The 17321-nt window shown below is 37.5% G+C and overlaps 1 protein-coding gene across 1 annotated transcript in view; it reads left to right on the forward strand.

The window, feature by feature from the left end:
• The window catches only part of pip4k2cb (phosphatidylinositol-5-phosphate 4-kinase, type II, gamma b), a 33010-nt gene extending 20885 nt beyond the window's left edge, over window positions 1–12125 (forward strand). The window contains exons 5-10 of the mRNA XM_016240991.1: window positions 2938–3084; window positions 3456–3494; window positions 10100–10213; window positions 10757–11021; window positions 11716–11816; window positions 12019–12125. Of these exons, the coding sequence (XP_016096477.1) occupies window positions 2938–3084; window positions 3456–3494; window positions 10100–10213; window positions 10757–11021; window positions 11716–11816; window positions 12019–12099 (747 nt within the window). The 3' untranslated portion in view covers window positions 12100–12125. The remainder of the gene's footprint in view (window positions 1–2937; window positions 3085–3455; window positions 3495–10099; window positions 10214–10756; window positions 11022–11715; window positions 11817–12018) is intronic.
• The last annotated feature ends 5196 nt before the right edge of the window (window positions 12126–17321 follow it).

Consider the following 17321-nt stretch of genomic DNA (forward strand, 5'->3'; position numbering starts at 1 on the left):
CGTTGAAATGAGGCGGACGAGAACCGAACTGGATTCTGTAGCCTTTCTACAACCTGCAGGACCCATTTTGAGATATTTGGCAGAAGTTTCCACACTGCCAGAAAATCTACTAAGGGAACCAGCCTCTCGAGGCTGGCCTCTGGTTTTATTAGAGGAGCCAGTTCGGTTCCCTGAAGCGGATGACCGGCAGGGAACAATTGACCTGACTGCTGTAGCCCCTTCACTTGAGGGGGCGTGCTCTCCCGTGCCGTACCATTGACGGGCGGCAGCTGGGATTTTCGCTTGTCGGAGCTCACTGAGCCCTGAAGCACAGAGGGTGGCAGGGGTATCAATGAACCTCCGTGAGGGCACTGAGGAGGATCGGGCACCGTATACTCAGGTGTTATCCTTTCCTCCCCAGGTGGGGCTGCCCTCAGGGACCTGTCAATGGTGGTGTCAGGACCGTTTAGCCGAGGTCCTCTTAGTCAATAATGGTCCGCAGATTCGTTTTCGGTCTAGAAGACCCCGACTGAGAGCGTCACCCCGACCCCCAATCTTTCTGTGGAGGGGTGCGGTTTGCAACGCTCTGTTTTTGAGACTGGCGATACGAGGAGCTTGACGGCTTGGGCTGCTCCTGCTCAGCAGCCCCATGGGCTTGGGAGCGACGAGGGAGGAAATGTTGGAACGCCGCCGATTACTTCTTCGCCTCCTAAAACCTGCGTCACCGAAAAGGCCAGAAGGCGAGAGCGGGGCGTCTAGGAGGAAGAATCTGTCCTTATCTTGCATTTCAGACAGATTCAACCACAGCCTTATAAGCTTTCCCAACCAGACTCGATGTCAGCCTAGCGGGCCTGGTGGGAAGCTTCGGGGCCTTCAGGGACGATGCGGAGGATGGGGAGAGATAGCTCGCAAGCGTCTGCTCCACCACTGGCATCGCCCCATATCCCTCATCATTCAGCCTCACGATGTTGGAATAATTTGAGATTGTGGGGCTGTAAATACGGGATGAGTACGGTTTCTCCCATGATCTTGACACCTCAGCATGGAGATCGGGGAAAAACAGAAGGCCCTGTCGTGAAGGCTGTGATCTGGATTTCAGAAAACGCTCGTCTAATTTACTTTTAGGACGAGCATCCTGTTTCTCGGCTGGCCAAGAGATATTTAATTTGGCTACAGCATGAGTCACAACCTCCACGAGCTCCTCATACGCTTCCGATCCCTGAGAGGGAGCCATGGATCTAGCGGGTGAGGACCGAGAAAAGGACGATCCCGTCTCGGATCCCTCTGCTAAATCCACCTGCGATCCCCACGACAACAGTCTGCGCTGTGCCTCGGCAACAGCTGGACCGCTTCCAGCGGGACCGTGAGCCTGTCCGCTCTCATCAAACACAGCCAGGCGAGAGTAGAAGAGCAGAAGCTAACTTGCTCTCTACCGGATGCGCTTTTTATACTTCCTGGTGCTCACGTCATCCCGCTCATGATGTCTCGCTGCTCCATTGGACTGATTTTACATGTGCTTCAGAACGCGGTCACGCAGGAGCGTTCCCAAAGCGATTCTCGATGCAGCTCGAGTTCCTGAAGGGGAACTGGTTGTTATTGGAACATGCTTGTTCTAAAAGCTGTAGTTGTATTGGGAACATGTTTGTTTTTAAGATGTCTAGTCGGATTGGGAATATGCTTGTTCTTAAGCTACCTGGTCGTTATTGGGAACATGCTTGTTCTTAAGTTATAGCTGTATTGTTGGGAACATGCTAGTTCCAGAGCAATCCAGTCGTTATTCGGAACATGCTTGTTCTGAAAGCTGTAGTTGAATTGGAACATGTTTTCCTTAAGTCTAGCTGGTGTTATTGAGAATGCTGCTTAAGCTTTTAAGGTATTGGCAACATATTCATTAGGTCATCTGTTAAAGGCAGATGGGAATACGACACATATATAGCATTCATATATAATGTCCCTCAGTATTATCAGCAGTTTTCGCATTGGTCAATAGCTAATTACCCTCCTCCATCCCCAACACCTCCTCTGTCAGTCAGGATTCAGTCTTCTGATTCTCCTTTGAATCAGACTAATTCTAAAATGTGTACATAATATTATTGAAATTTAACAATATCTGCAGTACATTTATGTTGGTTCTGTTCTGTTTACTCTGGGGGGGTTATCGCTGTTCTCCCTGCTCTCATCCATGCTAGACTGCATGGATGCACAGGGAGTTCTTGCCCAGAACAGAACCGTACTGCCAATCCAAACTGTCTGCTAATTGTCAATCATCTTTGATGATAGTGGTCCTGACAGAACATCCTGCCAGTCCTCCTGTTTCTCTATTTGCTGATCTCCTTGTGTCCTCATGTCCTGTCCTCCAGGGCCCCAGTTTGCATTTAAGTCTCTATGCCTCTCAGCCCCAAACTTGTCGCAATGCTCCATTGGTTCTCATTCTATTTCATAGGTGCCTGGCTGCTTCACTTTTCTGGTTGCTTCTCTGACAATCAACCTATAAACTGCAGGATAAACTGCTATAGTAATAATTATCGTTGTCTGGTTTCTTTCTAGCCATTTCTGTGACACTGGTTGTCATAATCTTTGTAGTCTTTTCAAATGAAATGTCAGGATTCTAGATACAACTGCACTAAGTAATATGCTGTTTAACACAATACTTTGTTTTCAGAAGTTTCTTACTAATAAAAAATGACTTACCCACTTACAGTAGATAGTTTGAGATGGTTTCACCTGGCCAACCTGGTCTTCAGCTAGTCTAGATGGATGCTCAGGAGGCACTGTGTCAACCAAGCAACTGATATTAAGATGAACTGGAAAGATGTTTGGATGGACAGATTTCCTCAGACACACCAAGCATAAATATAGATAAAGCAATTTACCAAACCTAAACAGGCCAGTACTTTTTATTCCCTTTATTTATTTTATTTTATTTTATTTTGTGTGTGTGTGTGTGTGTCACCTCAGCACATCGTAAAGTGCCATGGTAGTGCACTACTTCCTCAGTTCCTTGGCTTGTACCGTGTTACTGTGGACAATGAAGACACATACCTTTTAGTCATGAGGAATATGTTCAGCCACCGACTAACTGTCCACAGGAAATATGACCTCAAGGTAAATAAAATTCATCCTTTACTCATTGTCTACATTTTTAATTACTGTTTTAATCATTTGTTATTGAGCTATCATGGTGAGGAATTATTGTTACGAGTTTAGTTTGTTTTACAAAACACAGTACAACTTAAGTGAAGAAGTGGAAGGATCACCAACAGACTTGTTTTGTTATGGTGACTAGACATGTATAAAGGTTGTTGTTTTTCAGTCAATTTGACCATTTAAGGCATCTATTAAATTTATTTAATTATAATTTGTAGCATTACTGTTTCATATTCATATAGATCAGCTATTGTTTTGTAAGCATTATTAATTATTGTTATGCATATATATTTTTTTTAAATATGACAGAGGAATATTTTATTTTATAGGGGTCATTGGTTTTTCGAGAAGCAAGTGATAAAGAGAAGGTAAGAACACTACAACATAATATACCACAATTCATGTTGAGTTTGTCCAAAACATTTACATTTATGTTCCAGATAAACATACTCTGCTTTCTGTAGCAACTTACAGCAAAGTTTAGAAACATACAAATAACAACAGGTGTTCAACTACCTAAAACAGCAGAGAATGGAGCTATGGCAACATTATATGTTCAGTTCCCAGGGATCGCATTTACTGATAAAACGTATGCATGAGATGCAATGTAAGTTTATTTTTATTTCTGCCACAATTTTTTCCTAAAAGTATGTTGATATTGAAGAATCTGTGGCTTGTTTAAAATTATCATAAATGTTAACGTAAGACAATTTCCTAAATCTTCCTACAAATGACTTTTAAAACATCCATGCACAAAAATACATTTTCTTAAATCCATTCTGCTATATAAATTATACATAATTTTAGGATCATGCGCACATGAATGAGCAGTTGACCTACAGCAACTTGACCAACAGAACAAGCATTCTTAGATGGTTTGACAGCATGGTAATATGGTTTGAATGCAGAATGACAATATGACAACGGATTAGTGAAACAGAATTCTTCATAATGGTAAGTGAAGTAGGAAAACAGACTGGAAAAAAGTGATTTTTTTACCAGACATAGTGGCATCAGTGGTAAAACTAAATTTGTTGCAACAATTGTTGTAAAAATTTAAGTAAATAAAGCAAGTGACCGTACTTTAAATGAAGTGAAAAAGAAGTGGGCTCACGGTCAAGTTCAAGTTCTCGCCTTAGGACCACATTAGGGAGCATACTGCAGGTTGCATTGAGGTAAAACACTCTACCAAAAAGATTTAAAAAAAAAAAAAAAGTTAAAAGCAATACTTTAACATTTGTTAGCCTGGCATTGACAAAGGTCACATGTGACCGAAACATTTGCCCTTTGTTTTCAGTAAAGTATTTCTTTTATCTTGCATTTGATGACTTATTATTTGGAAGAGTGTGCAGACTTCCTTCAAGTGTTCTACCTTTTGGTTTGAAGGTGCAGTGAGTTCCTGGCTATTCTTACGTAAATGTATAACCAGCGATCTTTTCAATTGAATTGTGTGGTCAGACCTTGCTCAGGCATAAGCTGCATTACAGCACATTTCTTGCAAAGTCTGTGGGTTTTGCAGGGGACTAAGTAGCCACATTTTAAGTGGATAACCTCTGTCACCTAGGAAACAAAGAATGCAGATAAGAGAACAAGAATGTCTTAATTCTATCATTTGCACAATTGAACAATAGTCGCAATAGCCTTGACTTCTCTTTGAAAGGGTTCTGTAGAGCCTTTTAATCATTATTACAGCACCACTATGAGGTTGAATTATGCAAGAACCCTGGACCTCTGCCATTTCATGAATCCTGGTAAATTTTTTGGCAAGTCAAGATAAGTCAGGTCAAGTCATGTCAAGTCTTTCTTGGACTTTATTCAATACTGATTTTGTCAAATCAGCTTCACAATGATAAACAGGAAATAGAAAACACAATTATGGATACTCAGCTATGGAGACAATTCCGATTCTGCTGTAAAGCAGCTTTAAAAGGCAATAATGTCATTATTTAGCTCAAGATAGTTCAGATCAATTAATCGAAGTTAATCGATCAGCTATAGGCAGTTCGACAGTAGCAGCAATTTTGTTATTCAGCTTGAATCAGTTCAATTGATTCAAGTCAATACCAGTGTCGATGTTGCAAGATGTGATTCAGCTGTAAAGCAGCTCTACAGAAAGCAATAGTTCCAATGATCGATAAATTACTGAAAGTTAAGTGTCTTTCCAACCCCAACTAAGCAAGCCAGAAGGCTAAAGTAGCACGGAACCCAAACTCCATAAGGTGACCGATTGGAGGGGAAAAAAGCCTTGGGAGAAACCAGGCTCAGCCAGGGGACCAGAGAAGAACTTTTCTGGCTCTGTAGAATGATCCTGGAGGCACACCAAAAGTAGACGTTCTGGATGTCTCCCTTATCTATTTAAGGCCTTGTAGTCTCTACAAACGAGCTGATGAGTTGAATCATGTTTTTGATTAGTAAGAGTTTACTGTTGGTGTGTCTCCAGGAACGGGGTAGGGATACACTATTGTAGACTATGTCCAATGCATTGTTTCCCTTGTTACAAAGCTCACATGTTGGTAAAATTTTAGCAATACTGACTTCAGGTTTTTGGGGTTGAATCACTGGCAAAAATGGAAATGGTTATTGCTCACTGTACAGTTCTTGGAGAGCATCTCTAGTGAATGGAGTTTGCGGCAATAAAAATGGCCATGAACGCTGTCGGCAGATAGAAGTGTTCAACATAAACTCAACTATTGATGAACATTGTTTTGAGAGTTCTGCAGCATTATTACACCATTCTTTGTTAATATAAACATAAAAAAATCCCCCTGTGAGTCTTAATGTCAGTGTTGTGTCTCTGTCTGCTCAGTAGCAGTGTAGTAGCAATAATCCTTCATGATTCTTTCGTGTAAAGAATTGACTTCCTTCAAGTTTAAACTGTTTACTGAAAATTATTGCACAATACAAACAAACAAACACCGGTCAAAAACTATCACTCCAACTTTCTTACGTTCTTAAAGGAAACATCAATTCTTAAAGGCACTTAAGACAGTCCAATAGTAAAACAAAACAAACCATTACAGAACAAAACAGGGGGTTCTCAACAAATGTACATAGACAACATAAACCTAGACATATTGAATAATATCTGCTTAAAGGGGTCCTATTATGCTCTTTTACAAAGTCTTGATTTTGTTTTGGGGGTGTAATAGAACAGGCTCTCATACTAGGTTTTTCGAAAACACATTATTTTTCACATATTTTACATTATTACAACACCTCTCTCCCCAGTCTGGCATGAACGGCTCGAATAGTTCCTGTATTAAATGAAGTGCCTTCTGAAATACGAAATGCCTGGTCGTGAATTGTCATACCCGTTACCATAGCTGCCTGCTAGCTTCAGTGTAAATATTGCTAAAATATCAAATCAATTTGAGCGCAATTTAAACCCGGATGATTGTAACCACTCTTAAGTTTGTCTGCCTTGAGAAAGCTAGCATGTCTCCAACATAGTGATAACACTCGTTGCCTTCTCTAGTGCAGCTCAACCAGGTCTCGTACCATTCGTCGATATTTGTGATATCATAAATCCCAGAAAATATGCATTGTAGTCCAAACGAGTTGTCTGTTGTAGTTTTTGAAAAGTGATTTCTGTTAAATAAAATATCTCCTTTTGAAGTGGACTTTGAGCTTTGTAACTTTGCAGATCTTTTTTATGCTCAAACAGCAACATTACAGACTAACTAAAGTTGAAAAAGTGAAAAAGCATAATAGGACCCCTTTAAATATTTATGCATTTAGTGTTACATTTTTAATTATACAATTTATGGCTCTTACAAGCAGGTTAACCCGCATTTAAATGTTTTTTTATTTAGCCATTTTCTGTTAAAACAAACATGCATCTTATGCTGGTATAGTCAGATAGAGCTGAATACATTCAGGGCTCTAGACAAAAAAAATCGAGTAAGGAGCCATTGGCTCCTATAAGAAAAAACTTAGGTGCCAAATTTTTTTTTAGGTGGCCACAGAATAAACGTGTTTTTTTTTTGTTTTTTTTACATTTTAACATTTCAATCATACTGTCATGTGTTTATGTCTCATCTTTTCTTGACTTTCTCAGCATTTTAATCCATCTTGTAGATGACCTGGGAATTAAGGTTCACTTAAAGTGGGAATTAAATGTCTTTTCCAACAAAATATACAGTCACAAAGAATTGTTCATTACACAGAATCTGTACCAATATCATGGACCATAAGCAACACTTGGCCACTGAGTGTAGTTTGGGCTCCTCCTCAATGCATGCTGTAAATGTTGTCATACACTCAGAGGCGGACAAAGTACTCAATTCCATTACTTGAGTGAAAGTACAGATACTGCTGGTCAAATATTACTCCATTACAAGTAAAAGTTGTAAAGACAGATTTTTACTTAAGTAAAAGTACAGAAGTACTTGCTTTTAAAAGTACTTAAGTACCAAAAGTAAATTTCCTTTTTTATGTCAATGCACTGTTTTATTATTATACGTAATACTTGCAATACTTCTGAAGCAACTTACAATACATTACACCTACTGAATACACTGACTAGCTTGTAGTATCTTTGGAATAAAGATACTTAAGTACAATACTCAAGTAAATGTACTTAGTTACTGTCCGCCTCTGCATACACTCTTAAAAATAAAGGTGCTTCAAGATGCTATAGAAGAACCTTTTTTGTCTAAATGGTTTCATAATGAACCTTTAACATCTGAAGAACCTTTACATTTCACAAAAGGTTCTTTGTGGCGAAAGAAGGTTCTTCAGATTATAAAAAGTCGAGAAAGAGATGGTTCTTTAAAGAACCTTTGACTGAATGGTTCTTTGTGGAACCAAAAATGGTTTTATAAAGAACCTTTTAAGCACCTTTATTTTTAAGAGTGTATGTCTTTCACACTTTCAGTCTGTTTTTCGTAATTAGTAAAATGCAATTTTATTGGAGTTGAATCATGTAGACAACAGGTTAAGTAAAAATATTAAAATGCAATAGTGCATAAATATAGCAGAACGCTCCTCTTTATAGTTATTTTTCTAGCTGACTGACGAGCTTATGGACACCGAACGGTTATTCTGAGGTAAATGTATATATTACTTGCAATGTTTAAAAGCTTTACACGTTTTCCGCCATTTGAAACACTGAATAATCTTTTACATGAGACATTTCAGTAAGTTGTACTGTAGGCTCTCTTATAAAATAGCCTACCTTTTGATGTCAATTCGTGTTTATTATGTACTATAGTAGTAAAGAGAAAGATGGGTTCACTTGCCGCTTGAATTGAGGCGCTAAAGCGATCACGTCTGCCGCATTAAAGAGCGCCAAAACAATGTATATTTATTGTTTGAATTTCGTTTCCTTGAATTTTAAAGATGATACTTTGTTTATTAAAAAGTAACAAAGCACAAAGCTTTTTTGCGATTACTGGACGGCAAGTGCGCTTCAAATAATATGAAGTTCACGCATTAACACAACATAGACTATAAGATCTTGATAAGAAGATGCCATATTAGTAATTATTATAAACGAGAATAGTTAACGATATTTCCAATATCCACACAGCTGACAGCTTTACCTGTTGTAGTTTCTTCAAGTTGTGCACGAAATAGACTCTCACTTTCACTTCACACGTCTCCGTCATTTCGATCTCTCTCGCGCTGCACAACTGAGCTGCGTTTAGCAGGTGTGTGTCAGCGCTGCTGTGCTGCAGAGATGAGGACTGTTTGAAACTCTTTTTTTCCACTAAAACTTTGATGCGCATCATCTCAGTTTAATACGTGAACATAACAAAAGATGTGATCGCAAAACAATCAGGAAAAAAGGCATTACATGCAAATTTTTAAGTTATAACATGTAAATATATATAGTCACCAGTGGCGACCTCAGCAAGAACTTCACTCGCAAATTAATATTTTTAGTCGCAGCCCTGACATTCCAGTTTATTGTCAATGGAGTGTACATTAGAAAGCAATATTGTAGGAAGAGCCACTCTGGTGGGGCTTGTCACGAATTCGGTCCATGGACTTCCGTTTATTCACCACCAGAGGTCACCCTTTCCTTTACATTGACTCTCGCACAACACAAACTATTGCATAGCACCCCGGACTACATATCCCATCATTCATTGTACGGTTTTCACACTGCACTGACTGCACTCATTGCACACAGCTGTTTCTAATCACCTCACTCACTATATAACACCCACTCTAACCACCTTTCTCTGCTGAGTAATGTTTAGCCTGTACCCCTTTCCGAGTCTCCGTGTTTTCCTTGTTTTGCCTTGCCTGTTTCTGCGGCATCTGATCTTTGCCTGTTTTCCTGGATTTTTCCCTCTCGTCTCGCCCCTGTGATTCTGTCTGCCGATCGGTGACCTACGCTAGCCCTAGGACTATTCTTGTGTTTTGCCCGCCATATACCTGTTTGCCGTTGTTTGACCCTGCCTGTTTACAACGTCTCTTTAATAAAAGCTTGCAGATGGATCCACACGTCTCGTCAACCCCGTTACAGAGCTAATAACTCCACATTTTCCCTCAAATTGCTTTTGACTTCTTATTTTCTGACACCTTGTTGGAAATCTTGTTTTTGTAAAGTCTTAAACGGAATCCTAAAGTGCATGGTAATCCTTGTCTTTGTCTCCCAACAATATAAAGAAATGAGATCAGATTTGAATGAGATCTGATCTGACAGTATGCATTTTTTTTCTTGTTGTCTTGTTTCAAATGCATAAAATGTTGGATCCTTCATGTATTTCTTGAAGAAATTATGTTTACATGTGATCACTACATTTGATTTTTTTTCTTATGTATATTCAATTTTTTTTCTTGCTGACATCTAAAAGAGTTTTGTCTTTTAAAGAAGCATTTGCAGCATTGTATTAACTGTTATTTAGTGCTCAAAGAATATCTTAAATATGTTTCTTCGTGTCCTTCTGTCAAGCCATATGCTTCCCAGTTATAAATTGACATTGTTTTCTTAAAATTGAAAATTTATAATTTGAAAACCCAGGTAAAGGAACTGCCAACCTTCAAGGATGTAGATTTCAGAAATAACATGCAGCGGGTGTACATCAGTGAAGAGGAGAAAGAAAAGCTTTTGGATAAACTGAACAGGGACATAGAGGTGAGAGGATTTAATTATATAATTTACATATTATTACATTCGTCTCAAATGTACTTTTAACTGTATTATGTTATATGTGAAAATATGTATTTATAGTTTTTACCCACTTTAAAACTGAGAAGCCAAGGTCATTCTTACACCCAATAAACCCTTTCACTTTCTTTTTTTTTCTGAAAATATGAATCAAGCATGTCTCAGTGTCCAAAACCTTAAGGAATATTTTCATTCTGCCAATAGCAAAATATTTTATAGGTTTTTATATTTCATATTTTCATAGTTTCATAGGTTTTTGTTTTACAAGGTTCATAGGTTTTATGTATACAAATATGAAATTGTACCGTACATGCTGTTTGCCCTCTTGTATGAAGCAGAGGAGGAAATATTTTTTGTATTGCGCATGATAATATGTTCTGCTCAATTAATACTACCTATATTATTTTCTATAGCAAGAAACTTATAACGAAGAACAACCTGGTTTTCTTTACTTTTTATAAGGGACATACTGAAATTAATAGTCTGTTTGTATATCTGTGTTTTGGCAAGTTTCTTGTGCGTTTGAAGATCATGGACTACAGCCTGCTGCTGGGCATTCATGATGTCGGGAGGGCAGAGCAAGAGGAAGCGGAAGAAATTAAGGACTCTTTAAGTGAAGAGGAGGAGGATTCAGCGAATGACCTATCCCTTACAGCTGTGGGGTCTTTTGGCACTTCCCCTGAGGGCATTGCAGGGTACATGAGCTCTTATAAACCTCTTGGTCCAGGAGAGTTTGACCCTTATGTTGATGTGTATGCCATCCAGAGCGCAGTTGGTGAGTCACATTCCAGTCTCTACAGTGTAAATAAGTTTAATAGGTCAACATCATTTGCATGTCAAGCTCTACATGACTTCCTGTTGACAGTAGGTGGCACTGTTTAACACTGTGATGCACTATTAGCAACACACTAATAAACCATTGAGTGCTAAACATGCTAGAAACATGCTCAAACATGCTAGCAACACTTAATAAACCATTGAGTGCTAAACAAGCTAGAAACATGCTAGCAACACTTACTAAGTGCTAAAGCATGCTATTAATGCCATGAAGCAGGAAGTTGTTGTAACTCATGCATGCAATGTCCAATCTGCCCCAAACTTCACACGTTTGATAAGAGTCCTGGCCTGAACACATCTAAAGGCCAATATTCAGTTATAATCATAGTGCCACCTGTTGGCAACAGAATATTTCATGTTTTACACTAACTCAAACATACCATGTTCAATCTGCACCTAACTTCACATGTTTGATAAACATCCTGGCCTTAAGACATTCACATGCCAATATTCAGTTATAGTCCTACTGGCAGCAGGAAGTTTGCACATATAAAATACAATATTTACCACTTTAAATGCATATTGTCCACCGTTCACTGTTTTCCTAAGGTGGAGGTGGCTCCGGGTATGAGGGCCCTTTCAACACTGTTTGCAGCTTTAATTATTCTTATGTTTGTCTCTCCTTAATCTAGGTGCCCCACATAGAGAGGTATACTTCATGGGTCTAATAAACATTCTGAGCCAGTATACAAAGAAGAAAGCAGCCCATGCAGCAAAAACAGTCAAGCATGGAGTAAGTAACATTTTATGAATGGACAACTGAGACTTAATTGTGTAGTTATTTGATTGTTATATGCTTATTACACTTTAATTGTAAAAAGAATAAACTGAGCTGTAAATACTATTATCATTATAATTATTATAGATATTACATGTTACAATTTTTTTTGGTTCTGTTCTTTTCATTTTGCATTTTAAATTTTTTTTATTTAAAGGCTGGGGCTGAGATCTCTACAGTTCATCCTGAACAATACGCCAAGCGGTTTCGAGAATTCATTGCAAACATCTTTGCCTAATTGAGAGCATTATATTCTTCCAAATCTAGTGGACCAAAAAAAAATTTAAAAAAATACTTTGATTTGGAGCTGATGGTTTGTACGATTTCCTGAAAGCATTATTTAATTATTAAAATGTTTAGCATATATGAATGATAAACGCTGTCATGAAATTATATTTTAGAATGGCAATAAGAATTTTATAATGCAAATATAAAATATAATTTGTACAATAAAATTCTGTTGTACAATAAAAACTGCTGATATGGTCCATGAAGTGGATGTGCAGTCATAACTGTGAAACATTGCAATTTAAATAGTTTAAATAAAATGTGAAATTTTAGTCTGCAGGTTTTTCAAACAGTGAATATATTTATGTATTTTCACAAAACAAATATGAAAGTTTATGTTTGTCATTTAACTCTTTTTGACTTTTTGATGTAGCCTATAAGTTTGAAATCATTCAGAAAGCTAAGAGACAGGCAAAAAAATTGACAAGGTATAATTTGTTACAAATAAAAGTATTAGTAGAAAATTCGGATAAGGTCTATTTTGTAACAAAATACAGCACAAATGCTGGGGGGAAAAATGTATTCGAAAAAATTGGGGTATTTCTCAGTGATGAATTGCTGAGAAATATATTTCCAGATCCTCCAGTGATTAGTTTTAGAAAAAGTACAACCTTAGGGGACAAATTAGTACATAGTTATTTACCACCTAACCGTGTAAGTTCTTGGTTAGGGAATAAAACTAAGGGTTGTTTTAAATGTCATCACTGTAACCATTGTGATAATGTGGTACAGGGTAAAACATTCTTAGATGAAAATACAAATTAGGTTCATTCTATTAGACATTTTATTAATTGTCAAACTACCCATGTTATTTATAGTCTAGAGTGTCCTCAATGTAAGGTGTTTTATGTTGGAAGAACAAAAAGACGATTACTGGATCGATTGGCTGAACACAAATATGCCATCAGGAGGGGTAATGATGAATATCCTATGGCAAAACATTTTAATTCATGCATAAAAGTAATCCTTCAATCCTTAAAATATAATATATTGATCATGTGAATATTACTATTAGGAAAGGCAATAGAGAACTTAAACTTAACCAAAGAGAGACATTTTGGATTTACAAATTAAAGGCCAGTATGTATCCAGGATTAAATGAGGACTTGGATTTTAATAATTTTTTATTTCTTTATTTATTTGAAGTAGTATTTTTGAGTATGAAAATATGCTGTACTTTTTGAGTGTGTAAATTGCTGTTTTGTGAATGTTTAAAATTATAGAGAGTTGTTGGTCACATGACTATGATTAGATGACTTAATGAATGACACTGCTTTCACCTGTGCTAAGTTTGTTGGTTGCTCTCCCTGAAGAAGGCATGTGCCAAAACGCATTGGAGAGTTTTTAGATTTCCTTGATGTAGCCATCTGATAATAAAGGCTTTTTATTTACAAGAGTGCCATGGTCATTTTGAAGTTTTCTTTGATGATATCAGGGGCGGATTTAGTGAATGGGCGCCCCAGGCAAAATATAGGAATGGGGCCCTATACATTTTCACACATTTTCCTAGATCAACCTTGAGGTTCCTTTTTTGTTGTGATGCTTGCTGCTGCACAATGGTGCCCCATAGTTGTGTCCAATGTTTCTACATTTTCATGTACATGTTATAATGGATTTCTTTCATGGTGTGGGGGGGGCTGTAAATGATCAGTGAGAGCAGAAGGAATGTGTCACACGTTTTAAACTCAACAAAATGGTAAAATACATATATCAATATATCATGCTCACAGATGAGAACAAAACAGCGTTGGATGAAGTAGATTAGAGCCCTGCACGGGTCTCAAATAGGCCCTAGCCCATCTTTTTCCCCCTTTCACAAAAAAAGCTTATACTACTGTTTCAGCTATTAAAACAGTTCAGTTTTGTATGCAATGGAAAAGTGATTATATTTCGTTTAGTTTTTTAATAAAGTAAATTTAGAAAAATGTTTGGAGCATTTTTTTGTTCGTTAATATGTAATTTTTTTAAAAGTAGCCTAACGACCAGCGGCAGACAGTGAATTGATCATAGCCTGTATGTTTGATCAATTTAGCCTTCTCAAATCATCACGACTTGCCTAAAATAAAATCTATAGATATAAAACAGTTAAAGCATATCACAATGTTAGTTTAAGTGTTTAACCTAGATAAATGTGCGCTGTTAGACGCATGTCCTATCGTTTGTGCGGAGAGTGGAAGCTGAAGCGCGCTCGACATGGAGGCGTCAGTGCGATCACTTGCATTTTTTTCTAACAGTGGAAACAACTTAATATGCAGTCATTTTTGTTCATAAAGGTAAGAGTAATACGTCATTCTAAACTGTAAAGGGGCTGTTTTATTTGTGGGCACTCACAATATCGACAAAACGTTGTGCTTTTATAAAATAAAGAAAACAAACGCTTTCTGCCGTCTCGGTCTTGAACAGGAGCACTTCACAATGATGAACCTAAACTCAGCGAATTGCCTCACAGACACGATAAAAATATATAGAAAGTTTTAAATTACTACTTTAAAACGAAATAATTCAAATCGAAAATAGAAACTCTTTCATTATGTAATCCCTGCATTTCCCTCTAAAGGCACATCTAATGAGGAGATGGCGAGTAATTTTTTTCATCACCATATGGATATCTAAAATATAAAAATAAGGAGAAAAAAAAATTCCCTACAATTAAAAAATAAAACACAAATTATAATGGCATGTGTAAAACTTTGTCCTATAATTGTATAATGTTGCTCTGTTCTGAATACCTGAAAATTTAAAGGATTTGCTGCAACGCAAATTTGTATAGGCCTATGTGAATTATTTATTAACCAATTTTTTTTACCCATGCAGCAAATGCTTTAAAAACTGCTTTAAAATTACTTTATTGCATTCCAGACGCTTTTATACTACTTTTCACTATAAATTTTATGGGTAGCTTGAATGTAAACATTGTCATGAATTCGTTGTATTCCCATTTGTAAAATACCCAACAAATTAATTGTTGTAGGCTAGCCCGATCTCATGAAAGTGCGTAGTATAGCACGATTTTCTGCTTCAATTTGGTGTAATATTTCTATGCAGAAACTGACTTTGGCATGCAAAAGACTGATAAATTCATAATTAATGGTATGGCTGGTTCAGTCGACATTAATATGGGACACACAGCCCTATGATAACTGCTGAAATGTTTGTGCTCATTAAATGTTTGTGCACCAGCGCTCATGGTACTCACAGTGCCGTACACATGCAGGCGCCACTGACTCGGATGGTTGTCATGGTAATAAATACCGAAAACAGCAACTGTTCGCGTGTCAGCGCTTAATGCGCATATCCTATATGAAAAGCATTTTAGGGGACCCTTGGCTTTTGGGGGCCCAAGGCGGTCGCCTACCTTTGCCTAATGGGTAAGTCCGCCCCTGGATGATACAAGAAGTTCATTTAATTGATACATTTTTTGTGCACACCAATGCACACATTAAATCAAGAGACAAAAAAGGGTCACCAGGATTATTTAAGGAAAACGTAATTTTGAAATGCCTTCACGCACGTTCATTTGAAAATATTTGTTCTTTAATAAATTAGCCCTGGGTGTAGTATATTAATGCTGGTATTTGTAAGTTAAAATGTTTTTCTAGTAAAAAACTTTTCCATTTTTTTATACACAGATAGTATAGTATTCTTGTGGAAATTTCTAGTACCACGTTAAGAATAACTCAAATCAAACTGTACCAAAACCGTAATACATACTGAACTGTGAGCACTTTGAACCCTTTTGCCCTTATTAGATATACCTTGCTAGTACCGGTTTGGAACAGCTTTTGCCTTCAGAACTGCCCTAATTCCTCATGGCATAGATTCAACAAGGTGCTGGAAACATTCCTTAGATATTTTGTCAATGATAGCATCATGCAGTTCCTGCGGATTTGTCAGTTGCACATCCATGATGCAAATCTCCATTCCACTACGTCCTGAAGGTGCCATATTGTCCGATCGCTACCACTTTGTTTATTTAAATGGGGAGTCATCTCAATTATCACCAGTAAAATATGGAGTGCCACAAGGATCTGTCCTAGGTCCTCTGCTATTTTCAATATACATGTTGCCCCTTGGTAATGTTATTAGAAAATATGGGATTAGTTTCCACTGTTATGCTGATGATACTCAACTGTATATCTCAACAAAACCAGATGAAACTTCTAAATTATCTAAGCTAACAGAGTGTGTTAAACATGTAAAAGAATGGATGGCCAATAATTTTCTCCTACTAAATTCAGATAAGACAAAGATATTACTTATTGAACCAAAAAACTGTACACAGAATCTCTTATATTACAATTTTCAATTAGACGGATGCACTGTTAATTCATCTACAGTCAAAAATCTGGGTGTTATATTAGACAGCAACTTCATATTGTCAAAATCACATTTCCCATGTTATAAAAACAGCATTCTTCCATCTTAGAAACATTGCCAAGCTACAAAACATGTTACCTGTTTCTGATGCAGAAAAGCTAGTTCATGCATTCATGACCTCTAGACTGGACAATTGTAATGCACTGCAAGCTGGTTGTCCTGCATCTTCTCTAAACAAGCTACAAGTAGTCCAAAATGCAGCGGCTAGAGTCCTTACCAGGTCAAGAAAATATGATCATATTACCCCAATTATACAGTCTCTGGACTGGCTACCTATTAAGTTCCGTATCAGTTACAAAATATTATTACTTACTTACCTTAATGGGTTAGCTCCTGCATACCTAACTAGCCTTCTACCACGCTACAATCCATCATGCTCCCGAAGGTCGCAAAACTCTGGACTTTTGGTAGTACCTAGGATAGCAAAGTCCACTAAAGGAGGTAGAGCTTTTTCGCATTTGGCTCCCAAACTCTGGAATAGCCTTCCTGATAACGTTCGGGGTTCAGGCACACTCTCTCTGTTTAAATCTAGATTAAAGACACATCTCTTTGGCCAAGCATGTCTGATCAAATGCACATTATTATTTATTAGTTTGGGTTAAACAAATCAATTTTGTTTGGTTGGAACAGCAGCTACGCTAATTATGTCTCTATTTGTTAACTGATTTTTCCGTACATTTCTGCCATATGTACATTGACTGACAGTCACCACTGATAAGCTACTACTAAATATTGTAGAAACTTAATTTGCTGTAAAGTTGCTTTGAAACTATTTGTATCATGAAAAGCGCTATA

This window comes from Sinocyclocheilus grahami, unplaced genomic scaffold (assembly GCF_001515645.1).
Source record: "Sinocyclocheilus grahami isolate Dianchi unplaced genomic scaffold, SAMN03320097.WGS_v1.1 scaffold606.1, whole genome shotgun sequence".
Classification (NCBI taxonomy): Eukaryota; Metazoa; Chordata; class Actinopteri; order Cypriniformes; family Cyprinidae; genus Sinocyclocheilus; species Sinocyclocheilus grahami.